The sequence below is a fragment of the Scleropages formosus genome, chromosome 6, assembly GCF_900964775.1.
Source record: "Scleropages formosus chromosome 6, fSclFor1.1, whole genome shotgun sequence".
Taxonomy (NCBI): domain Eukaryota; kingdom Metazoa; phylum Chordata; class Actinopteri; order Osteoglossiformes; family Osteoglossidae; genus Scleropages; species Scleropages formosus.
In genome coordinates, this window is record NC_041811.1 from 24,222,209 (window position 1) to 24,248,965 (window position 26,757).

The 26,757-nt window shown below is 40.4% G+C and overlaps 1 protein-coding gene across 5 annotated transcripts in view; it reads left to right on the forward strand.

The window, feature by feature from the left end:
* The first annotated feature begins 4,748 nt into the window (after positions 1-4,748).
* Positions 4,749-26,757, forward strand: part of rabgap1 (RAB GTPase activating protein 1) — a 67,477-nt gene continuing 45,468 nt past the window's right edge. The window contains exons 1-12 of one of the 5 annotated variants that reach the window (XM_029252787.1): positions 4,749-4,851; positions 5,746-5,916; positions 14,741-14,941; positions 19,352-19,381; positions 20,336-20,561; positions 21,118-21,319; positions 22,001-22,175; positions 22,927-23,084; positions 25,366-25,476; positions 25,943-26,009; positions 26,095-26,197; positions 26,324-26,493. In XM_029252787.1, coding sequence (XP_029108620.1) covers positions 14,792-14,941; positions 19,352-19,381; positions 20,336-20,561; positions 21,118-21,319; positions 22,001-22,175; positions 22,927-23,084; positions 25,366-25,476; positions 25,943-26,009; positions 26,095-26,197; positions 26,324-26,493 — 1,392 coding nt within the window. In that variant the 5' untranslated portion in view covers positions 4,749-4,851; positions 5,746-5,916; positions 14,741-14,791. The remainder of the gene's footprint in view (positions 4,852-5,745; positions 5,917-14,740; positions 14,942-19,351; positions 19,382-20,335; positions 20,562-21,117; positions 21,320-22,000; positions 22,176-22,926; positions 23,085-25,365; positions 25,477-25,942; positions 26,010-26,094; positions 26,198-26,323; positions 26,494-26,757) is intronic. The other 4 variants (XM_029252786.1, XM_029252788.1, XM_029252789.1 and 1 more) reach the window with 4 other exon arrangements.

Sequence of the window (26,757 nt, forward strand, 5' to 3'; positions counted from 1 at the left end):
CTGGTAGTTTAACACTGTATGATAGTTTTTTTTTTTTTTTTTTTCTTTTTCATCTTAACTTTACATTCATGCCATGGCCTTCTAAAATGTCACCTTAAATTTAAAAAAAATGTTTCGGTACATAATGTAGATTATAACATAGGGGAATTGCCTAGAAGCAGAGCAAAATTATTGTTATAGATTTGTACAAGGTATACAGTAACAGGTTTCTGTTGAAATATGCTGTTTAATCTAGGTGATTGCATGATAAGCAAGGGTTTCTGACTGAAGAATTTGGTAAATGTGCTACATGTTGCTTACATTGCAGCATGTTTAATGAGTAAGTTCCATGTGCAGGAAACCAAACTGACAGGTACAGTTTTACAGGCATCGTACGCAGTAGTTGTTTTGCTCTGTTCATTCACATGCATAGAATGGCTCTATTCTTGTTTCATGCCCTTTCAGACTTTTTTTCTTTCAATTTATGACTTTCCAGATCTTGCGTATTTTACAACATTCTAACTTCTGTGAAGTTGTTTGTCAGAATATTTTGTATCAGGATCTTTTTTTTCGTTCATTTTTGAAAATGTAACCAGTTAATTTGTGGTGTTAATTTTTAATGTGGTTTTCTTGCTAGTTGACTGACATGGTCCGTAACATGGAAATCTTGATCATTGCTCAGACCACTCACCGGTGACCACAGGGGTCAATGTTATTTTACTCTTTTTGTGTACAGTACTTGACATTTGGGTAGATGTCTTCTCCTGAGGGGATTAAGGATTTTCAAAAGCAATGCTGAATGATACAGCTCTGAGGGAAATTCTTGAATAGGTTTTATACTTAATGTCTATAAAGCAGTAGTTTGGACAAGCAAGGACCAACTTGACCAATCCTCCAGATGCTATCTGCTGCTCTTAAGAGCCTGTTTACAGTCACTGTTTCTTTCTCAAGAAGTCTGCAGGCATCTTTTGAGACCTTGTGCATTGATCCAGGACATTGCTTTTTGTGCTTTTCATTAGTCAAGAGAGACATACTCAAAACTGTATTTTATAATTGATACTTAGTAGATATCTGTACTTATTTTGCAAATATGGAGGTGTTGTACAATTTGAAATGTACAGTATTAATAGACTTTATTCAGCATTATTGAATTTTGTAACCTGATGGTTGCCTAGTTGCTGATCTTAGTATACATTCATTATGGAAATAGAACTTTACAAAAGCAGGTCTGCTATTCTGCTTTATGTACTGTATGTATGCATGATTATGTCCTCTCTAGAGAGCAAGGAATTTTTTTTTTTAAGTGAAACATTGTATTCACACTCATGTGAGAGTGCTTTGTAGTTGGCGATAGTAAGATTTTTATTAATTTTATAACATTCAGTCAGTAAGAGTAACAGATGGATCTCAATTAAGCAAAGGCTAAAAAGGAAAATGAGGACACCTTACTGTTGACTAAATAATTATTAAATTTAAGTATTTCCAGTTTGATCTGTTATGAAACTAATGTCGAGGTATTGTTTTTGCTGTAATGAATTATATGAAAAGTACTTATATTCCTATAAATGTGCAGGTCAAAATTACTTCTAGTATGTAGCATGTTGCATACAAACAGTTGGTATGACTGAATATATGTTGTTACATAAATGCCTTGTTATTGTCACTGAAAATCAGCCTGTGTTTCAGGATGGCATTAGCCATGTCTTATTGGATATTTTGTGCACTGGGTACCATAAGAACCCTTCAGACTGATATTTTGAACAAAGGGGAAAGATCCCTATACCAGAAGATTGGTCAAGTTGAGTAAAGACCGGAATTCGTCTCCTGTTGTCCAAACTTATTACTGCAGGGGTCGCCAAAGCCAAGTATCTGCAGCCCTCAGGGAAGATTCTCCTTTTTATTGCTAAGCTAGTAATGGCATCCTCAGCATTAACTGAGGGTGAATGCAAATATTACATGAAATAATATTGTATACCTTTTGAATTAAATGTGTGCACCAAGGAGTTTTTTTAATGTTTAATTTTTTTTGTGTTGCACTGGAAGGGATTTATATTTGGTGACCTCTGCATGGAGTTGTATAGAAACGAAGAGGCGTATGTATACAGAGTACCTCAGAGGTACAGATTGACACTTGCCCCAAGTCCTACTTGTCTTGAACCCTCCTCCCATCCCCAAATTCACCAACCTTGATCTTACACTGAGTGCAGCTCTGGTCCTGAGCCCTGATCAGCCTGCATAGAGAGATCAGGGCTGTATGACTTTTAATGATGGTGGGGGAGGGAGGGACTCCTTTCCCCACTGTGATAGCAAGTGCAGCACTGCTTCAGATGATCACATGTCCTACGTCACCACCCAGCCAAGGATGGATCCCTGCTGCATTCCCACCCATCCAAACCAAACCTGGGTCAATCCAAGCAAGGCCATGCATGCTGTCCCTTAGCTGGGCAATGGAAGACATTACTCTGTAGTTGTGATACAACACACCCGCCGTTGTACATGTTCTGCACATGCCCACTGTGTGGCCACGTTGAGTATCGTGGTTAGCTTGCAGCATTTACTGTCTGCTTTTATAATGTTTTATTGTATATTATCAGTAGTATTTTATTGGAAATAAAAGAAGTCCTCTTTTTGTATTGTTTGAATTTTAAAAATTTGCTTAGCTGTGATTGTTTTGGAGGTATGGTTGAAAAGAAGAGAAGCTTGTTTGTCAATTGTACAACCAGTAATGGAGCTGACGTTTGAATATTTTTACGTCTGTATTAGACATTTTCTTTGCAAATCTATTGTTCGATTGAATTGTAAATGAAATAAAAGATGGTACACATCCGTCATTGTATACAGCTGGCACCATCGTTAGATGGAATTACTGCTCATTTTTATGACATAATCAGCTATATTTAAATATATAATGATATAGAAAAAATAATTTAAAATAATAAAAAAAAACTTTTCAGGAAATGGGATATGCCCAAGTGAATGATTTTTATTCCATTTTATTTCTTTTTACTTAACCACTTGTGCAGGTTTTTGGTTTAAGCATTTTGGATTAAAATACAAGATGACCTCTGGCTTTTGTCTTATGTGGCAAATAGAAAAGAGTGGATTATTTTCATTAAATGTTTGCTCTAGCACTAACAGGCCTGCATTCCTGTGTGGAGCAGCAAAGAAATACAAATGGAAAGGAGACTGCAGTATCTGAAATGTATTTGCATGTATTAAAATAAAGATGCAAAAAATGTTCATTGAATTGCAATCGTCTCCCTGTCGTTTTGTGCAGCTTCCATCTATATATTATTACTGCATTACCTCTTTTAAAGGCTGTGTGATACAGCTTCATTTATTGGTGAAGGTGCTGCAATATAGCCTTGTGAAGGCAAGGTGGTCACCTTCATTATTCCCATGATTGTTGATGGACTGACAGCTCCAAGCATGCCCAGGGGAAGGGCTGTTCTCATATGCTGTTCACACTCTTATTTTAGCCCCCCCCCAATGTCATTGCTGGATCCTGGAAATTAATTTAATTTTCTAAAACTTAGTGAAGTACCAGTAATGAAGAGTAGATGTTGACTCTTGGTTAGCACATAGGATACCTCCAGAATGCTGTGTTCTTCATTTTTGGCTTGCTCAGATTCCAGATGAATGTTTGTTTTCCTCACTGTCCTATCCTTAAAAGTCTCCACCAATGTCACAGTTCAGAAGATTTAATTCAAAGCACAATTACATTCCAGTGTCTGTCTTTAGGCTGCTACTGAAATTTTGACTAGAGCATCGCAGCTCTGCTTTAAGACTATGTCACACAGAAAGGACTGGCAGTTTTAAACCACACTAGGGTCCCGCTGAAGGCTCCTCTAGGGCCTTGTCCCTGTGCTGTTCATCAAGGTTGTTATTAAGTTCCATCAATGCCAACTGTGAACACATAGAGTCCCTCCAGACACTTCTTTTCCTGTACAAGTAACTTTAGCATTGAAAAGGTGCATCCACTAATTGTCCATCCATCTGATTGCAGGTCAGCCTCTTCCTTTCCTTCAGCTTTCCCAGTCTTTTTGAGGGAAGATGATCTTTGCATGATAAATAAAGTACGATAATCTCCACTTCACCATTTGCCCCGCTACAAAGAGTTACGGTCTCACCTGAGCCATTATCCGTCTGTTCACCAAGGGCAAACTTATTTGCATATGCATTGCTCCAACCACATACCCAGTTGTTTGATCTGATCAATCTGTGATCAATACATCACTTACTTACAACGTTAATAACTGAATCACATGATCTTTCCACAGTTCAATTCCAACTGAGCCAAGTTTGGATTGATCATTTTAGAACATTTTCAACAGCCAAGGTCTACATATTAGAAAATTAAAAAATCATATAAGAAAAACCTTGGGTTTCCTGGGATACTGAATATATACAGTCTAAATATGGCAACACGTCCCAAGTGACCCGGGCAGCTATTTAAAAAAAAAAAAAACAAACTACAGTAGCTCAAGCAGTTCAAGAAACAAAGATTGTCTTATTTCTGAACATGTAACCTGTCCCTTGACCTAAAAAATAAAGAACTTTTCCACGTTAAACTTGGTTCCTACTGCACAAATAGGTGAAAACGGAGAAATATTGCATCCATAATGTTTGAAATATTCGTATCTATGATGAAAACGTAGAGAGGTTGTTATAAGTAAGGGGGAAACATTTCAATTGTCGAGTCGGCCAGTGCGCATGCGCTGACTGCAAACATCCCCCCCGCGGCCAAGGTCAGCGCATGCGTACTGGCCAGCCGACGGCCTCAGCTTGTGTTTACAGCTTCTCTATCAGTCACTGTATGTAGTGCAACGTTATGACAACCCTTTCTGGAATTAAAAAGTATACAGGAATCAGGTAGGATGCTTAAGTCGTTAAAGCTTTTATGCAGGGATAAGATTGTTCAGGCGCAAAGTTTAAATGCATTGCTAAACATATTGGCAATATGTAAGAAGAGGGAAAAATCATGGGGGCTCGCAGAGTAAGTAGGCCCCTCCGTCATATCTCCGGGCGGTGACTGAGCGTATAACCGCTGCAAAGTGTATTTCCCGTTAGAAATAATTACAAATATCTACAACTAAAATGTTTTCATCGATCTATAATCTGCAGTTTAAATGCGAGGTTCCCCTCGGGCCTGTCGCGCTTGCGCTCGGTCAGTTTCTTCTTTTTCATTTGTTTTTCAAGTGAAGTTACAAGTAAGCGGCAAAAATGCGGACACCTGGTTGATTTGTTAAGATGTTCTGTGTTTAAAAACGCGACCTCAAGCGTTGTTTTGTGTCATAATACAGCGTTTCTGGGTTGGAGAGCCGCCAGAGCAGAGAGAGAGTCGCCGCGTCCGCCGTTTTTTTTTTTTTTTTTTTTTACCTCAGCACAGCTGCCCGCACAGCACGGGTGTGACATTTTCAGTTTTTCAACACCTAGTTTTCGCAGCGGCATCTCAAAATTAAAAAAAAAAGCAACCGTAAGTTTGGGCGTAATACCCATCTGCTGAATAAACTTGGTGTCCTGCACTGGTTTTTTTGGCTGTGCTGAGCAGTGCAGGTAGCGGACTGAGTTCGTCGGAAGCTAAAACTAGTAGCTAAAGAAAGGATGAACGACTGCGCGTGCACCGCATGACCCGCGTCTTTCGACTCTTTGTCGCTGAGTGAGTGTGGGGTTCAGTTCTCTGTGCTGTGACTGTCACTCCTTGTACACCTATGTGTCCCATCAAGGTGTAGACCCCGTCCACTTTTTCTGCTGTGGTTATTACAGGTAAAAAAGTAGCCCGGCTACAAACGTGCACTGCCTTCTGCTCCTGCAGTAGTGGTGAGATCATCCGAGGTAAAATACCTGACATGAAGTGCACTACCTGTTTACCACTGATTGTCACAAGAGGATCCTATGCATGATGCACAATACTTGTCACTTTGGTTAACATCCACTGTGAGTACCTCCGGTGTTGTCTGCTGCCCTATTGCTTATGTGATTATTGCAGATGATTACTGGGATTTTTTATTTGTGTGAATGTCTACGGTAATTGTGTCATGCACTGCTGATTAGCGATTGGAATGTTCCAGGAGTACACAAGTATGTTATGCACTGCCTGTTAATAATATTATGCTTAGGGTTATTAATTTAGCTGATGCTTTTAAGTGACTTATGATATGTGTAGCTGCTTACAGTTATTTTACCTATTTATGCAGTTGGATCATTTTATGGGTTTCAAATGCTGGAAGTGGGATTTGAAACTGTGGCCTTAGGGTCCAAAGGCAGGAGCTCTCACCACTATGCTACCAGTTGCCTGTCATTTTTCTGATCAGTGAAAGAAACTCCAAACTGGTGGTTTCATTCTAATATTGTTAGAATGCTGCTGCTGTTGTACCTGTGAGTAAGGTGCTAACCGATTTGTGGCAGTGAAAATAATCCAGCTGTGTAAATGGGCAAATTGTTGTAAGTATGAGATGTATGTTGCTTTGGAGAAAAGTGTCTGCTAAATGAATAAATGTAAATGTAAGTAGTAACATTGCATGTCACTTTGGGGGGGGGGGGACATTAGCTGAATAAAAATTGAATTTGTAAGTATAAAACAACAGTATTTTAATGTCTGCTAATATGAACGATTCATAAGAGAAAAAATAAATACATCAAAAAAAACAAAATTGTTCTCAGAGTAACAGTAAAACCTACTGTTTTGCATATCTGGATTAGTTCCTAAAGATTATTTTCCCATCACACCCATACCCTTGCTCAAATAGAACATGTGTAAATATTTGCAAGCACAATCATTCTTGGCCTTGGATAGGAAGCATTTATTTGGTGTAGGAGGCCATAGAGGGGACGCTGAGTACCTCTGATATAAGTAACAATGCTGAGCACTCGGCAGACCTGAATACGTTCTAATGTAGTGTCCCCCCACTTTTGGAGAACGTGTTCTTCACATTTGCTAAACTGGCAGCAACAACAGGTCTATCCGACAAGGTTGCTGACATTGTTGCATTCGTGTATTTTTTTTGTGGCACTGTGTGTCATCTAAATCATGGACTAGGTGAATGGTTCCTGTCTCTAAGACAGTAGTATTTGGCAACTGACCTTTTGTAGTTGGCACACCTTGAGTAGAACCGTGGTGGGAAGCAAGTCACCTGACCTACCTGCTTAGCAAGAATGTGTTGCTCTGCTCTTCCTTGCCAAAGTCTTCCTGGCACTGAAGCAATACCATTGTCTTTCTGACAGTGGATGAAACAAACCCGTGTACCTGTGTAGTCAAATTAATAATGATAATTTGCAATTCTTGATTTTCCTGAACAGGTACTGTCTTGTGTGTAAATTTTACTTTGACTTGGACTTTTGTGAGAATGGTGTGTTAAAGGACGTGCAGACGTTAGTCAAGTTTTCGTTGGCTTCAGCATGGTTATCTAAAAAAATGAGAAAATGGTGATTCCCACAGTGTTATACTTCACTTCCTCACCTGAGCTGTGCTCTTCCCTTTCACTGAACTTGCTGTTTGAAGTTTGGGTAGATGCACATTACTCCACCTGTGCATACTGTGTGCCTTTCTCTAGGAGCTAGTCTGAGAAGCTCTGGCCATCTTTATACATTTGTCACTGAAAGTTTGTGAACCCTTTTCTACATACATATGACCTAAAACAGGGGGGCAGCTGGTAGTGTAGTGGTTAAAGCTACTGTCTTTGGACCCAAAGGTAGCAAGTTAAAGCCTCACCTCTAGCTGTAGTGCCCTTGAGCAAGGTAATTACCCTAAATTGTGAGGAAGCCCACCAACATCCTTGCGTTGAAGTTGTTCTGTAAGGAGGGAATGGGCTGCAATTCCTCCAAGCTGATTTTGCAGGACTGGCCAACAGTTACTGGAAACAGTAACTTAGTTGCAGTTATTGCTGCACATGAGGGTCACAGCAGTTTTTGAAAGTGGAGGTTTACATATTTTGCCTCACACAGATATGTAACATTGGATCATTTTCCTCAATAAATAAAGGAACAAGTATAATGTTTTTATCTTATTTGTTTAATTGGGTTCTCTGTCTAATTTTAGAACTTGCATGAAAATCTGATTACATTTTAGGTCATATTTATGCAGAAACAGAGAAATTTATAAAGGGTTCACAAACTTTCAAGCACCACTGTAGATGGATATAGAAACCATTCATTCCAAAGGAAATTGCACGAGTGTACAGACAAATAAAAAGAGGCATTTACAACTCAAATGAGCCAGTCCTCCACAGAAATTTCCTTATACCTGGAGTCTGTAGACCTCTCCTTTATCTTTCCTGTGTCTGAAATTTTTTTTTTTTTTTTTTTTTTTTTTTTTTTGGTAATTTGTTGAAGATTTACTTTTTTTAAAGTTTTGTCTTTAGTTAGCCTTTAGTATTGATAGACTTACTGTGCTGATTTTAGTATGTTTTGTTTTTCATTGTCAGGTTATATAGTTGACTAACTTTTGTTGGACTTTAATGTAATGCCACCTCTCTTAATAAAACTGGCTGTGATGAAAATTCAAAGCACTCACTGCTGACTTGGTCACTCAGCTGTTTAGTGCAAGACCAACTGTTGTAGTTAAGTGGTGTCTGTTAGGTTACAGATGCAGGTGTGAGACTTTCTGGACCACCTGCCAGCGCTGTACATCGTTCATCCTAAGGGTGCTGCAGAAGCAAAGCCTTCAGTGTCTGGAGAAAAATAAGTTTGCCTTTTGGCTGTTCTCCTCCATCAGCCCTTTCTGACATTGGCTTACACTTCTGCAGGCAGTAACAGGTTCACAGCTTCACAAGGCAGTTATTATGGACTGCAGCACTGAACAGTGTGCAGTGTTTGTGTGAACTGGTGTTAAGCTCCATCCTGTGTGTATGTGAGTGCCTGCATGTGGGGAAAGTGGACTCTTTAAAAATGTGAAAAAATTCAGTTTGTATCAGGTTTGTTTCCTGTTGCTTCTACTTATAGCAGTGTTTTTGATGTTAAGTTGCTGTGCTGCTAAAAAAAACATTGAAGGTCTTCCTGTTTCTGTATTTTTTCTTAGATGGTCATGACATGTTTGGGGCCTTTACTGTGTTGAAGGACATAAAGTTAGTTACGAGCTAATGAAGGAAAATTGGGTACGTGACAAATTACTTAATTTTAAAGGTAAATTTACACATTTTAATTTAAACCCTTATTTTAATATTCCATGTAAAAATGGCTCTGAATGCTGTCCTACTGTAGCACATGGGGCCATTTTTGAGAATTAATCTCTTCTGAGTGATATAATTCCTCATTGCAGTTACTGTGCTTATCTTTTCAGAGTTACATATTTTTTTTTTTAATTTTGCTAGCAGCATTCCAGCAGTTTGGATGAAAGTTGTAACCAGAAGAGCTGCATTAGCAGTAATTTTTGTTGTGAACTGTTCAGGGTACGGTATATGGACAGGAGTATGTGGACGTTGCTGTTTTCTGCAGCATCTTTCACTTTTCATTTTAGTTCCTCTGACCACATGGTAAAACCTTATGCTTCTCTGTTGTCAGCATGCTCTCTGAGCATGACTGAGATGGCATAAAACTTTTTCAATCTGTGAGAAAGGTTTGAGACCTCATGCACAGTCTGAAGGGCTGATGTAATGTGGTATAACCAAGGCACCTTCCTCCCATCTGTGAATTACAAGCTGATTAACCACTGGTTTAAGTCCTTCTGAAAGTACACTTTTCTACTCAATCCTGGACGTTAGGGAATCTGTCATTGAATCTATTTTAGGGAATCTGTCATTGAACATAGCAAGCATGAGGCTGAAATGCACTTGGTGAGATTATGTGATAGGTGATGAGATGCTTCCTACATGAAAACAGGCACATAGTAGCAGTGAAAAGTTTCAGTTGCTTCCATCATGAACCCTGTTCTGTTTCATGTAACAACCAAACAATGGTTTGTACCCTACGCCATATCATATAACATGTAAAGTGTTCCTTTATTTCACTTATGTTGAAGATGACGTTACCTGTGCAGGCATTATGCATGACTTTTACACACCTTTGAGTAGTTTTCTTTAAAAATCTAAAGTAAGTTGTACTGTAATGTAAATATCATTTAGTTCACAATTAAGTGCTTTCTAAATGTACTTTGTCCACCAGATTGATGTGGTAACTGTCCTGTCCACTGAATCAGGGATGCACTAGCCTTGGATTTCTACATTACCTGCAGTGGAGATGGTGTGTAAGTGCTAGTTCAGTAACACACACACGCAGTCTGAAACCGCTTGTCCCAAGCAGGGTCGCAGCAACACGGCGCAAGGCTAGAGGGGGAGGGGACACACCCAGGATGGGGCGCCAGTCCGTCACAAGACACTCCAAGCAGGACTCAAACCCCAGACACGCCAGAAAGCGGGACCCGGCCAAGCTTGCTGCCCCTGTGTGTGCCAACTGTGTGTGTTTTTAGTTTAATAACAATACAGTGTAATAAGGAAAGATAATCTAAGGTAATATAAATATTACAATATACAGGTCATTAGGTTGTGTTGTGGTTAGAGCTGCTGCATTTGGACCCAAAGGACCCAGGCTGTTATGTCCAACATCATAATTTGCTTTTGAGAAAAGTGAGAGCGAAATACGTAAATACAAATATCACCATGCCACAGAAGTCTGGTAAAGAGATTGTCTGCTTTCTCTGCTGGAGCTCATTTCATTTGGAAATGGCAGTTTAGTGTCAGATTAACTAGCTAGATAGTTCAGGTGCTTTCACACCTAGGATTTGGTATACTCTATTTAGGTGTGTTTAACTTTGGCCATGCTTTCATGCTGTGTTGCTTTCATTCAGTCTTACTACTGAACCTTATTGTCAACCTCTTGTTGGCTCAGTTGTGTCATTCATAGAGCCCTGGTTTCTGGGTGGCTTCGAGCCACTGGGCTATGATGTTGATGATGTAGGACATGATCTGAAGCTAGGGTGTGTAAAGGGCTTACCAACCCAGCTGAGCTCTGGAGAGTCTGTGGTGTTGGTGACAGTGCTGTGCTCAGGGGATTAGGATCACATCTGCAGCCATTGTACCTCCATCTAACTAGTTTACACTTGCCTGTAGGCAGTTACTGTGATACTTAATCGCTGGCTTGGACTGCATTTCAAGCCACACTCTGCACTTGGTTCGTTCATTAGGAAGTAATTTATATTTGAAAGCTCTTTGTACATAAAAACTGAGAACTTGCAGATTGCTGCTATAAATTTTTTATTCAGTAGTTCATTTAAGCTTCTATGCATTTCATGGAACACAGTGAACTTAAATCATTAAGGTGGTGTTTTTATATTTCTATCACAATATTAAACTCATGGTTGTCACATTTGTATTTTTCTCTGACATGTACGTCGCTTTGGAGAAAAGCATCTGCTAAATGAATAAATGTAAATTAAAAGAGGTGCACGTGGCACATCTCCAGTGTTGTCCATTCAGGCATAGGCTCAAATCTGGTTCAGCCTGTGTGGAGTTTGCATATTGTCCCTGTTTGTTTGGGTTTCCTCCTATGGTGTAAAGATGTGCAGTTTAAAACCACTTTTTTGTCCTCCTTTAACTTGGTGGTTGCTGTGAGTCAAGTGCAGCTTGATGACACCTAACCTGTACCCTCCGTAAAACGTAAGGTAATCTTCGCTCCTCTGTACTTTATAGATGTCCATTACTTTACCTTCCACTGTACTCTGTAATTTACTTTACACCGTATTTTCAGATTGTCAGAAACTTCAGTAACAAATTTAAGTGCCACACTAACTCAAAGCACTCTGCATGTTCTAGTGGGTCAAGAAAAAGCCTTCCCTTACATATATACTCAGAATGCACTGGAGAACCATAAAAAAATAATTTTCTGATGTAATATAATACATTTATAAAGTGATATTTAATTACATTCTTTAGTTTGTGAAACCTTGATCATAGCTGTGAATACATTGCCTAAATTGCTTATGTTTTGATAATTTCTCGGCTTTGATTAAAGTAATCTGTAAATCAAAGTGGACTGGGCAGTAGGTAGTGCTGAAACTTCACAGGCCCTGGGTTTGGGGTTTGGCTTGGGTTTGAATCCAGCTCTGTGTGGAGTTTGCATGTTCTCCCTGTCTTCATTCTTTGTTCCCACAAAGACACCTTATTGTGTGATTGTGCCCAGTGATGGACTCTGTGCTGTCCAGGGTGTACCTTGCCTTACATCCTATGCTTCCCAGGAATGATTTTGAGGCACCATGACTCTGAAGTGGAGAAATTGTTACTGAAAATGGACGGATGCAATTTGCTGCGTTTTGGCATAGAATAAAAAATAAGTTAAACATTTGTCTTCCAGTTTTATCTGTAACAGTGAAAAAGGTACTTATCAACCCATTCTTTTTTAATCACTGTTACTGAAATCTTTTTTCAAGTTGGTTGTTTCCAATTAAACTTGTCTTACTGAAGAGAGCTTTGTGGCAGGCATGTATATTTTTATAAATTTCAACTTTTTTTTTTCCCCCATGTTGCCTTTAATGGTACTGCAAGTCTGCAATTGCATGTGGATTTGAATACACCCTGTCTTTGTGACAGAAGTGATTTAAATCCTGTGTGGTGAACAGTAAAGGAAACGAGGTTTCCTGCAGTTCGTTCGAACATGTGTAAATGTGGATCTGCAAGTGTTCTTTTTACTGCATTGCAGACCACTGTTGCAGGTCTTCTGTCAGAGTATGTGCATATCACAGCTGCATGTAATGTGTCTGCTGGGTACCCCATTGCCTCCAATGTGTTTCTTTGCATGGTCAGGCACTGTGGACTCTATATATAGCCAGCGAGAACTTGCCTTGGATAGCTGCCAAAACTGTGTCTCTCTCCTCTGCTTTCCCTGTTGCAGGATGGCATCTCTTTCTTCCTCTCCCTCCTCCTTGCACCACTTTGCTCCAGCACGCCTCTCTATCCCTGTCTGTCTCTCTCAGTAAATAATGTACTTTTCCAGGCATTGTGTCCTTTCTAGTGTTTTCATGTAAAGGCAGCATTGTGTCTTTCCTACATGACAAAATCTTTGCATTGTTCCAGTTTGCTCATTTTTCATATGAATGGTCAAGATGGGTTGGACCATTGATCTTTTTGCCACACGTACCCCTCTCCAGTATTGGCTTCCAGGTATTGTGAAGAGAAGGGGGTGGAAGGGTAGTTGGCAGTGTCTTAAACTTGCAGGAAAGTAGGTCAGCACCATGTGGGATCTCAGTCTTACCCTTACTTCATAGAACTCACTCAGGCCAATTCCTTACACCCAGCTGTCTTTGTTGCAGAGGTGCAAGGTGCGTGCTTGCCCTGCAATTGCTCCGGTACCTTCGCCTGGCTGTGTGCCTAGGTAACTAGTTGTGGCCCTGCAATGGACTGGTGTCCTGTCCAGGGTCTCTCTCCCCCCCAGCCATGCACCCACTGTCTCCGGTATAGGCTCTTGCTCGTCACGACCCCGCTTGGGACAAGCGGTTATTGAAATTGGTTGGTTGGCTGGTTGTTTCCTGCCCTGAGTGTAGCATGATATTAGATCATTGGTCTTCCATGCTCCCCTGGCGTCCTCTTGCTGATTGCGAGGGTGCTGGAAGCTCCAAAGTTTAACATGATCTTTTGAAGGAAGGAGCACTGCCAGCATAGTGAAGTTTGCTTGTTTAGCCTTGTTGGTGTTGTGGCCTGCTTGAGGGTTGATATCTTTATTCCATGTCCCTGTTCCCCACCATGTGCTACTTCCCTGCACCGCTTGAGCAGTGACAATCACTGGTTTTATTTATTTTGAATTTCTGATTTATTTAGCAGCAGCTAGTAGCTAGTAAGATTGGTACCTTTGCAGACTTCCTGTTAGTCATTATTGTATTTCCCCCATTATTGTGTAACAGTAGCAGTACTGCTATTAAAGAAATAAAGGGGTGTGGTTTGGTCAGTGGACATTTGAGTGAATAACAACTTAGTTTGATATAACCATATGTTGTTCACTGCCCTTTTTTATTAAAAGAAAATAATTTATAAAATTATTGCATATTTTCAATGTAATGCATTTAAAACCAAAATTCTTGAAGTTTGAGGTGAAGTGCATTTAATTAAAAAAATGTTTGCTGAGTCTAGTCACATAAAAATGAAATGTTAGTTTACTGATTACTGGTGGCCCGTGGGATAGAAATACATGTATTGTTACTTATGATTGCTGTCATCACTTTTTAAATTTTGCTTTAGAATGTTTGCTTTTTACTCATTGATTTCCATGTATTTTTTTGTATTATGAGTTGGTTCTTTTATGCTTTAACTGTTATTGCCTTGATTTTGACTTGATACTCTTTAAAAAGTTGCACCACGAAGCACACTTGACTGATGGTATTGCTTTAAGGTTAGGATATTGGATGTTGCACGTCCACACAAATACAGTCCCAGTCCAAGCGACTGCACATTGAGCAGCTCCCTCATTTCCATCGCCACCTCCTGCATGCATGGGCCTTTCATTTTGCGTTGCCATGACATTCAATCGCATTTCAGTGTTGACTGTGGAATACCACCCAGTTGTCTGAAAGGAGAGATACATCTGCAGAAATGAGGATCTTTGCCCTGCCCTGTTGCTTCCTTGCCTCACACCCTGCAGCAGCTCCTCCTGCACTGTTAACAAAAGTGCTTCTCTTTGCTCCTAACTGGAGGTTGCATAACCAACCCCACCAACACACAGTCAATGAGGCCCTTCCCTGCAATGGGTGGAGATCCAGTATTCTAACCTTAACTCCAGTAGAGCTCCTTGATATCAGGAGTGTCCGCTGAATGGTCTTTTTTTTATGGCTTTTGTTTTCTAGGTGGTTTTAATTACTTAACTCCATTCATGTGCTGCGCATGGTTTAGCAGTCATGGATGACAAGGCTTCGGTTGGAAAAATTAGCGTGTCGTCCGACTCGGTCTCCACCCTCAACAGTGAGGACTTTGTGCTGGTGTCCCGCCAGGGGGACGAGACGCCCTCCACTAATAACGGTAGCGATGACGAAAAGACAGGACTGAAGGTAAGAGCGCCCAGGAATCTGTGGGGTGGGGGTTTGGGGGGCATAAAGTCCCAAAAACAGTCCAGAAATCTGTGGGGTGGCAGGTGGAGGTACTTTTCTGTGAGCAGTTTTGGGATGGTGTGTGTTATTCTGTCTCATTTCACACACACCTCCCCCTCTTTTTAGGACACTACACACTGGCCACACCCTTCTTTTTAGCTTGGTCTCGTGTTTATGTGTGTGTCATCATTTCCCTATATCCCTAGATGTTTACAATGCCCATTCACGCAGTTCATTCAACAGGCCCATCCCATGCCTTCATGTGTTTATGGTTTGTCTGTTCAGATGGCTGCACTGGACTATTGAAAATAAATTTCTGGCCTGTTTCAAACAAGCATGTCACCCAGCAAGGCCAGTATCCACTGCAAACTGATCCTTTAGTATTGCTTGAATATTGAGAAATATATGATTTTATAACATTTGCAGGAATAAGGTCCATGTAACAACACTTTTTTTTTTTTTTTTTTTTTGGACTTCTTATCGTGAGTGTCAGCCAAAAAACCTACATGTATCTGAGAGTATGTTTCCAGATACCCTCAAGTTCAGAACCAGTAACGTATCTTCTCTGTCTGTCTTTACCTTTTTGTTTTTGAAAGGACATTCTAGGATGTTACTCTCTCAGTACAACCATAGTATATCTTTGTTTGAACAGATGAACTGTCTCCTATCTAGAATTGTAACTGCTCCTTGGCAGCTGTACCAGTCTTATAAATTTTGCATCATAATGAATAACTTTCACATGCCGTTGTGGAATTGATGGGCCGGCTGTACATAATCCATCAGTGGAAAAATACTCACATTCACAATAAAGTAAGATAACTATACCCTTAAAGAGAATGCAGTGTCCTGTATGGAGAGATGCTAGATAAGTAAGGCACATATTACGGTATAATCAGGATGTACTTTTATCCCCAAGAAAGTTAAAGGTTGACCAGACTTTTGTGTGAATGGTCAGTTTCTCACTATCCTAAAGAATGATCTCTGCTCCTTGTATGCTCTTCTTGTAAATTTTTTGCTCTAAGAGAGAAAGAACAGTATTCCTAGTTCACATGCTCATGTCTATTTTTAAGATGTGCTAGTTATGATTCACAGGTTGTTACTCCATTTGTTTCCTTGCCTTGATTGCAAAAGCCTTAACATACCATCCGTGCCTACTCTACCCTTGTACTTTGTTATATGGTCGTGTACTGAATAATGCTATATATTCATCTTGGCTTTCTTATCTGAATGTCTCACTCTCAGTTGTTTGATTTCAAAAACCCCTTTTGTTAATGCTTTAAGTCCTGGCATTTAATTCAACCCTAAGAATAAGTGACAGGGATGAAATGTCCATGTCACTAAGTGCAATTTGTTATTCCTTGATTTATTGTGAGCATTGTGCCTTCTCATTTCGCTTCTCACCTGTGGGTTTGGACATGCATCACACAATGAATCAGCCTGTTTTCAACCAGTTTATGCTACACAGATATGACAGTCTTTCAGTAGTGACCATAAGGTGAAGTCACAGCTTTTTATTTGAAGCTTTCTTACAGAACACCAGCAGAATACATCTTCCTGTAGAAAACTTTTCCAGCTGGAAGGAGAGAAGGCCCTCTGACAGCTTCTTAAGGCTGCAGCTAACAGCACAGCTATAAGCCTACAATCAGTCTCATTCTGGTTTTCCTGGATGTGTCTCCCAAACTACACAATATGACTGCTTTACCTTCTTGGGTCACAGCAGTGTTTAGTTTGCCACACTTTAGCAACCAGGAATGCTAAGCTGTTCACACAGCCAAGCACAGCTGAAGCAAGCAGTGATTTTCAGGATTGCAATCTTTCAGGTAATGTACACACTATTTCTCATGTAAAGGTTGTGCCTTGATATGGTATGAGGGATTACTGGATTGGTTGTTTGGGCCCTAGTTCTGATCCTCATGTTATAGATGCTGACAGGTTAATCTATTACAGAAAGCACGTCTCATTCTGCAGTTTTTCTGAAACTTCACGTATGATTAGTAGTGGTTAACAATATGTTACTCTTTAAAAAGAGTACCGCAGTGGACAGTGTCTCACAGTATTCAGTGTAGACTCATGTGCCCATTTCTTTTTCTTGTATCAGTTGCCATTGTCTTTGGCATGGGTTTTCTTTTTTCTTCCCTTCAGGAAGGTCAAGTCCAGCAGGGTTCCTAACTGTTTTTACAACATTGAGCTCAGAAAGGGACTTGACAAAGCCCTCTTAACACAGCACGTTAAGCGATATTAAGCTAAAGCAATGTTTTCCTGGATGTGGCTCTCCTGGATCGTAGTTGAATAGCCCTATGTCACAGCATCATCTATGAGGATTGATTTTTCTGTGGCCTTTGTAACTGAATGTCTGCCTTGTGTAACATGTTAACAATTGTTGTCTTCTGGTCAAAGTAACCTTTACTACCAATCCTGGAACACTTGTATAACTAAGTTTGCCTTGTGAGCTGCTTTCGATAAGTGTATCTGCTTTATGTTGTTGCAGAGGCTGGCATGTTTTCACATGTGACAGTATGTATACAGGCTTTATTTTTATGCAAGATACTAGTGTCTATGATTTGATCCAGGCTTTGCTGAAAAAATACCCTGAGTTATAGATTTCTTCTTTCAGTATTGGTTTTAGTTGTTTAGTTGCACTCATTATGACATCATCACATGACATTGCATACTCTGTAATATGGATGTATGTTTCAGTCCTTAAGAAGTACAGTAGTAGGAATTGTAGTGGTTAGAGCTGACAACTCTGGACTCAGGTAGCAGGTTCAAATTCCACCACCTGCGCTAATTCTCTTGAGCAAGGTACTTACCCTGAACTGCTTCAGGAAAATATTACATCAGTTTACAAGCTTAATGTTCTAAGTTGTTGTTGCAATTGGTAGTGTAAAGATTAAAGCTGCCACCTTTGGATCAGGACATCACAGGTTCGAATCCCATGCACTGCTGTAATACCCTTGAGCAAGGTACTTATCTGAAATTGCTCCAGTAGCAATTACCCAGCTGTATAAATGGATAAATAATTGTAGGTAGCTTAACTTTGCAAGTAGATTTGGAGAAGAGTGTCAGCTAATTAAATGACCCCTAGCAAATATAGATGTACATTGTTTGTGGACTGCTGGTTGGGAGCTTCTGCAACATTTCCAATATTGCTGGTTTCTCAGGCACTCAAGGGGCCAGTATATGAATGTAGTGAAATCAAATTTATGGTAAAAGCCGCAAGAGGATATGTGGTGTTCTGCCACATAGAAATTAAAATTCTACATTTCAGATCGTTGTCAGATGATGTGCACATTTTCAGGATTTCCAGTGCTATAGTATTAAATGATTTGCCCATACCTTACTTTGTTTCTGTTGGTAATTCCTTTTCACCATATTAAGTGTTTCCTGTGCAGTGTACAGTTTCGTGCCAATGAGACCCACTCAGTCATGCAGTAATATTCATTAAGCCACATAAGACACTATAAGGAAGCCAGAAGCTATGGATTAAATAGAGGCACACAGACTTCCCACAGATGACAGTATTGTTTATTAGTATGAAGGTTTTGAGGGCATTCATAAATAACTCTTGAAAATGTCACACAGCCCATGGGAGAGGGGAGGCTGGGGTCTACCACCATCCTTTCTTATATGGAGTGCAGTCTCAGTCCCTTATTCACATAGCAAAAAAAAAGTTAGATTTTCTGTCCTGAATGTAAGGAACAACACACAATTTCAGGTTCTTCACACTAAGAGGAACAATGCAAGTATACAACACGTCACCATTTGACAAGTAAAACACTAGCATGAAGGTGGTCATTACTATGATACGTCAATCTTAGTGGAAATGTGTAATGTCAGTTATTTCTGCTTGCACAGAAGAATAAACAACTTCATATACTTCTGCCAGCAAGTAAGTGGTTAACATGTCAGGTGTTTTTAGTAAGGGCCGTTTCCTGATTCCTTGTCCGAAGTATATTTGTTATTCATCTGCTGTTGGTTCCATTTGTACTTCTGGTGTGTTTCTGCCAGAAGAGGGAGCTGGAGGTGCTTTCAATTTAGGTGCTAGATTGTGTTCAGTACAGCTTTACATTGTCTTGATAGGTTTAACGTTTTAAACTTGCACACACAAACGTGTTCTGAATATTTAATTGTCCAGATGGGCAACCCTCTGATGATTTACCAAGACCACCTCCTTCATACTTTTGAAAAAATTGAAAAATGGACTCCTACCCGGATTAACACAAAGAAGTCATTAGTATAAATGAATATCTCCTTTATGTCTTGATTTGTTTTCTAAAGGGACAGGATACTGCGTTTTATTCCCTGCAGCCCATGCAGTTAGATAAGAGGGGGATGTGACAGGAGTCTCTAAACGTGTCATTTGTTACACAGGTAATTTCTGAGGAAGGTGTCAGCTTTAAGGTCAGTCTCTCTCCTCTATTTTCTGTTGTGGTGCCATTGTCTGTGCTCTGTTGTCCTCTGTGTTGATTCTCCGTTGACTGGCAGCCCATTTGACAGTCTTCTCATCTGGGCAAAGACACAATCGGACAGGAAGTTCCTGGACTGAGTTGTGTTCCTCCACACTGCTTCAAGGCCTCCCCTGCTGTAGGCCAGCCCAACATTAACATTTTTGACAGCAAAGCCCGCTCCTTAAGTTGTTAGTTTGGGGTGATTTAGTTTAATATGCCGACCTTTGCTTCTTAGTTGCTTTTTGCATTTTTATGAATATATTTATAGATGAGAACCATGTAACTTGCTAGTGAAAAGTTCAGCTAAGATGACTTGTCTGCGCTGCTGTAGAAATATAATGGACATTGCCTACTCTGTTGACTTAAGTATACAAGACCAAACATGAAATGACTTGTTTCATATAAAGCATTTTTTTTTAAGTGAAGACCTAAAGTGATTCCATAATGGTTGAACATGCAGTTCTTGATATCTGCCTGTGTATGCTGGTAAAGCTCACAAAAAGTTTCTTACGATGTGTTCTTGGTCTTTTTTGGTTTTCTTTATGTGCCAAGCACCATCATTTGATTTCCCAGATGTACAAAGTATACATGATCATTCACAGGCAGCAGTTCAGTAGTACAATGAACCTCAGTAAGATTTTTGGCCTGTCCATGAAATTCTACAAAACACACAGCAAATCAGGTTCTTCACCAGCTGTCGTAGTTTAGCAAATCACACAGATGAAGCAATTGGGTGCTCAAATTATCCCCCATGTGAGCACATCATACCACTTAACCATTTTTTTCAAAAATGTGCTGGATTTTGCACTGTGTGGCTTCAGGGTGCAGCATGCAGTGGGATATGGTCTGCTTCTTGACACTGGGTCTCTGCCTGCTTGTCGTTCCCTCTGTTTATTCACCTCCTCAGATTGTTGGAAACGGCAGTGAGCAGCAGCTTCAGCGGGAGCTAGAGGATGTGCTGATGGACCCGTCGGTGGCCGAGCAGGCAGGTAGTGGGGAGCAGGCGGAGTCTGCAGGAGCTCCCACCGTGGCTACGGCTGCACCGGTATGCTCCACTGCACCAGGTGCTCTGCCCAAACTGGACATGTTGCTCCCAGTCCAGTCCACAAAGGAGGGCGAGTTTTTGTACAAGGGTGAGTGAGAGACATTTATTTGCCAGGGCAAGGAGAGTGGATTTCTTTAGACTCAGTAGAAATTTTTCTGTGCTTAGTTTTGACTGTTTTCATGTAGCTGAATCCTCAGTAAGAGGAAGACTGTAGCCGGGAGGTATGTGCAGGGGGTTATATTCTTGCCATGCCATTAATGGTTAGTTAAGTATGTAAAAATATGGTTAAAATGTATTAAAGTAATATTTTCTTATTGTTCTGCTTACCTGATATTTGTTTCTAAGATTATGTTTTAACATTTAACTTGACAAGATTTGTTAATGCAACATTCCATGCTGTTTTCACCTTTGTAAACACATGTATGTGCACTATACCAAATGTCCACTGTTTCTCATGGGTCACTAGATGTCTGAGGTGAAATGGTGCATCTCTGCACACTCTGTCACTAAGGGGAAAACCAATGGTAAAGCTGATTTCATAGCAGGGCTCATGCCTGACATAGCACATAAACTGAAGGATTTTAAATGTAATTAGTCATTGTGTGATGCATGACTGGACATTGTGCTCTGTTCAATACCTGCAGATGATTCTTCTGAGCCCAGCACACCCGTGCCAGATGAGGATAGTGTGGTGTTCAGCAAGCTAACCTACCTGGGCTGTGCCTCCGTCAATGCTCCCCGCAGTGAGGTGGAGGCCCTGCGCATGATTAGCATTCTCCGCGGCCAGTGCCAAATGCCCCTGGACGTCACACTCTCCGTACCTGGAGTCTCTGAGGGGACCGTCAGGTGGGAGATTTCTGTGATGGCCTTGGTCCACAAAGCACAGAGTGAGAATGGTGTCAATGCTCATACAGTCAGGGGACACTGATATTGGCTACTCTTCCAAACATGTCGCTATGCTCTAGAGACAGTCCTGGAAGCAAAGGGTGTAAGGAAGGATGCACCTGGATGGGATGCCAGTCCACTCTAGTACATTCACTTGTATACACACATTTATTGGTTTTGAGGCTATAGCACTGGTAGAAGGTCCACTGGCCCACCGACCCACCCATACTAAGTTGTAATACTAACTTCAGTCGTAACAGTAGTAAGACTTGTTAGAGAAGGTTTTTCATTAAATGCTAGGTATTTGGAGTCTCACAATTGCTAGTTTTCAAATTTGTTAGATTCATGAGAACAGAATTATGCTCTGTTACACATTGAATGATAGGTTTAAAGTTATATGCTAAAACTGAGGGAATTAATAGGAGGCAATTAATGTTAACTGCGGTGGATTCTGTTTGGGTTGCATCATTTGGGATGTCTATCTTGGCTCACACTCTTGTGTCACACAGAGTTCTTACCATGTCACTCTGCTGATGCACAGCCCTGGCATGGGTCTGTAGTGAGTTTCTGGAGTACCTGCCTAAGGCTTCCTAGTCACCACCTGGACAATGTCCTCATACAGAGTTTCCCTTTGTATTTCAGGTTGTTGGACCCTCAGATGAGCACGGAAATAGCAAACTACCCGATCTATAAAATACTCTTCTGTGTGCGTGGCCACGATGGAACACCTGAAAGTGACTGCTTTGCCTTCACAGAGAGCCACTCTAATGCTGAGATCTTCCGCATCCATGTCTTCCGCTGTGAAATCCAGGAAGCGGTAAGGGGCGGGATGCAGAAATTCTGCCACTGAACTGCAGGGGGTGCACGGACACACTGGATTAATGCATAACTTCTCACAGTGTATATCCCACCAGTGGTAATGCTGATAGAAGCACACATTATGCAAAGCTTATTCCTAGGGCATTTTACTGGGTGCTTTTCTCATTTATGTGTCCTTCCTGACCTAATATGGTAATGTAACATTTTCTGGTGAGGGTGGTTACTTCCTGTGTCACGCTGCTGTAGTCTAAGCACCGCAGGTTAAATAGCATAGATTAGATCCATGTACTAATGCCAGTCAGGGACTGATTGCATGTTTGGAGATCATTTCCAGTTATACAGACTGGAATATCTAGAAAATACATGTCTTATATATGTCATGGTGTAACTCAAATCTCTAATGGCTAAACGGAAAGTTTTTATAATGTTATCTGGAAGTGTGACTGCGGTAATCACTTGAGCTCCTCACACTTAATGTGATCTTTGGTAATGGCAGCACAAGCCCATCTCTTTACCTGATTTTCCTCTTTGCTGATGCACTCCAGTCCCCTTCTCCTGACCTCCATCACAGTCCTGTGCCGTAAAGGGAGAGAGGAAGTGGTTTCCTGTGAAGTTTCTCTGTAGCATGTGGGCATGGAAGTGGATCTCTGCTAATGTATCACCTAGAGTGTCAGTGAGACTGACTACATTTAAAAAAAAAAAAAAAAAAAAAAGTGTCCACAATTACACAGAAACATCTAACGTTGCAGGTCAGCCGAATCTTGTACAGCTTTGCCACGGCTTTCAGGCGGTCAGCCAGCAAGGCCCCTTTGGCTGCCCAGCCCCCGCCACTGACACCTGATAGTGACGTTTTTACCTTCACTGTCAGCCTTGAGATCAAAGAAGATGATGGGAAGGGTTCCTTCAGGTGAGTTCCTTAGACTTGAGAATAGTAGGTTTTTGGAGGTGGTGGGGGTAGGGGGGGGGGGCACCACTGCACAAAGGATGCTGTTCCAAAAATAGTGGCTCAGTGTGCTTGCTTTTAGCACTCACTGTGTCAGCTCCATACTAATACTTTCCCTAACAAATCATAGCTGGTTTAATTTTAGAATCATATAGCACATTTTTCAAAGTAAATATTATGTAGATTTTTTTTTTTTTTTTTTTTTTTTTTTTTTTTAAACCTGTGGGAAAGAACGTCTGTTTAAAGAAAAGAATGATGAAATATCTGGAACCCAATTTTCTTGGAACTTAAGAGACATGCTTCCTCTAATTTGTCATCCATCCCAGCTCTTTCTGATCCTGGTGTCCACAAAGAGACTTATTCAGACAGAAAAGCTGTGCTTTTTCACAGGAATCCATTAAAGTGACAGGAAAGGGGGGTTTGTGAGGATTATATAGTCTCTCCCTGTTTGTAAGATATTTACAATATCCCCCCAATGCTATTCCTTGAGACCCCCACCTCCAGTTCAGACCCTTGGTCCTTTTTGTGTCACTTCCTGCTCTAATCTAAGTATGACAGGTTACACAATTTAGAAGTTAAAGTACAAAAGTTTCCCTTACCTCACGAATCACCAGTCTTCTGAATTGTTTTGAAAACAAAGGAGGCTTATTTTTAGGCCTTGGGAGAACAAAGTCCATAACTGATTAGGATCTTTGATCTAAGTTTTCTATGGAGTTAGGATGTAAGCTAGTAGTATTGAGTAGAGGACACTTGACTAGCAAGCCTCAGGTTTAAAACCTGGGCAGGGCTCCATTGTTTTGTCTGCTTATAGAACTTAGCTATATTTAAACTCAGAAATGTGGAAACCGATTTATGTATGCAAATTAACATTGAGCTATGAACACTCAAGAGTACAACTTGGTATACATGGAATGACTGGTTGTGGGCCAGAGGAGGCCAGAGGGCAGAACTGAATCACAGGACAGCAGGACTTTTCACCAAAATTGTTTTATTATAAAAACAGCCCCATTTGGGCAGCAACAAATAAAATGAAAACACACAGCCTTCTTCACGATGCCCTCCACAATACCATCCAAAATACCGTTCACCCAGTTTTCAAACCAGTTGCCTTTATAATCTCCCTTATTGTCTTCAAGTGGGTGCAGCTGGCTGTCATTATTCAAATATGGCAAATCCCTGGGAGTTGTCCATCATGATGCTCCTGCCCTGGGTGTGACTGCCCACCAGCTCACAATTTGTTCGGGAGAATAAGAACTCTTACTTGTTAAAATACACAATATAAGCCAGGCTTTGGTATTTTTAAGAAATCATGTTAACTGGGAGAATGGTGGCCTTCTCCAGTAAAGTACCCTGCTACATAAATGGGTTACATTTTTGTGTTACTTTGTTTTTGGTTTTGTTTGTTTTGGTCAGGCACATCATTTGTAGTTTGTTGACCACAGTTACCAAAATTTTTGTATCCAAGCTGATAATGTATTAAGCAGTCAAATTCTTTAGCTGAACTATTCTCTAAGAAGTATTTTTATTGAGGGTATTGTGGCTTCCTACACCTTTCATCTATGGAACTGAAAGATCAGAGATGGCTGCTGCAATTAAGTTTGTAGGGACTTTTGGACGTTTCAGAAAAGAGGTGTTCACTCATGAGCATGTCAGTAGGCAATGGCTATGTGTTCAAAGTATGGCCTGCACTTCAAGTGTAAACTGATATGTCATTCTTCTGGCACTTTAGTATAGCTTAGAGGCTTCTGAAATACTCCTTGCGGATTTGTGCCCAGTCAAATCAGGATAATGTAGTATGGACAATAATATAGCTGTGTAAAGCTTAGTACTTTCATGTGTTTGTGAAACTAGGAAGTGGACTTTCCCATAAATGGATTTTGATGGACATGAGGTATCCATTAGATGGCAGTGTATAAACTGTGAGCTTGGCAAAGATATATTGCATGTTATGAAATGAGTCTGAGGGCCTCTGTTGTCAGAGATGTTTTATCCACAAAATAGTGACATAGGACAAAGGTTTTCTTTTCTCAGTTTCCTGAGCACTCTGTTCAAAGTAAATTATTGAAATAACAAGAAATAAGTTTGTTAAATATCTTTACCCCCCATGACAGACCTAAGACAGGTGGACCGCTTAGGGGCAGAGTGTATACGCAAGGAAGATATTAGTTATTGTTCTTTTAAAGCATATGCAATGTACAGCAAATGTGAAAAAAGTAATTTGAAATGTTCTGTTTTACTACTGCAGTGCTGTGTCAAAAGACAAAGATAAGCAGAGCTTTAAGCTACGTCCAGGCATGGATAAGAAGATTGTCATCTATGTTCAGCAGACCTCCAACAAAGAGCTGCAGATTGAGAGGTAGTTGACATGTTTGGCATTAGTCAATGATAACATAGTTATTTTAGTCAAAATTACTTCATAATATTCATAATCAACTACATCTGTGCAGTAAGCAGCACTTTCACAATGGTAAATAACATTACCACTCTGTTAAAAAAGGAAAACAGTGTCGTTAAGGCAATAGGATTTATCCTTAAAATACTTTTTTGTTTTAACAAGCCTTGTGTATTGAATTTAGATTTACAAAGCTTCCTCAAAAAGCATTATTGGTAAAGACATGTCTTGCATCAGTACTTTGTGGAAACTGTTTTCTTTTTTCTTTAACCATCTACAGTGTTTATCTTTAATAGATGCAATGATAGAATCCTTTTATATGGTGATATAAATCCTTTTATATGGTATCTGTCCATTTGTTATACTTTTGAACCTTGTCTGCGGGGTTTTGACTTTTCCCGATACATCAGGTGCATTCTCTGTATCCCAGGTGCTTCGGCCTCCTGCTGAGTCCAGGTAAAGATGTGCGAAACAGTGACATGCATCTCCTTGATCTGGTGAGTTGAATGTTCTGCCGCCATCCTTGTCCCCCCAACAGCTCTGTTTCTACTTCTAATTCCGCACTCTTCAACTACCCCAAAGGAGTCTATGGGGAAGAGCTCTGATGGGAAGTCCTATATCATTACGGGAAGCTGGAATCCCAACACACCTCACTTTCAGTCTGTCAATGAGGAGACCCCAAAAGGTATGCAATTCATGTGTGACAGGAGGTATGCCCATAGAGGCAATCTTCAGTTTGTTTTGCCAGTTTTAATACTTTATTGTTAAAGGACCCACCAATTGACTTGACACGCCCAATCGTATTCTTCAGATAAGTTCATGTACATGACCACTGCTGTGGATTTAGTCATCACTGAAGTTGAAGAGCCAGTGCGGTTCCTTTTGGAAACGCGGGTTAGAGTCTGCTCACCCAACGAGAGACTCTTCTGGCCTTTTAGCAAGCGAAACTACACTGAAACCTTCTACCTGAAACTTAAACAGGTGAGATGATCCCTTAAAGGTATGAAAGCGTATGGTTTTTTTCCTCTGAAATTCCAGCTTTTCAATCTGAATTTTCAACACTGTGGCATAATGTTAACACACTGACTTTGACCCTCAACTTCATCTTTGTGCATAATGTTAATGTTTATCTTGTAGTGTTGATGGTACAGGTTTTGTAGTAAATTTTAAATGAAAAACCAGAAACGCTAAGTGGCCTTTTGTCCAAATATCACTTCAGTGAAAAACATAATCCTGAAGCTGTCA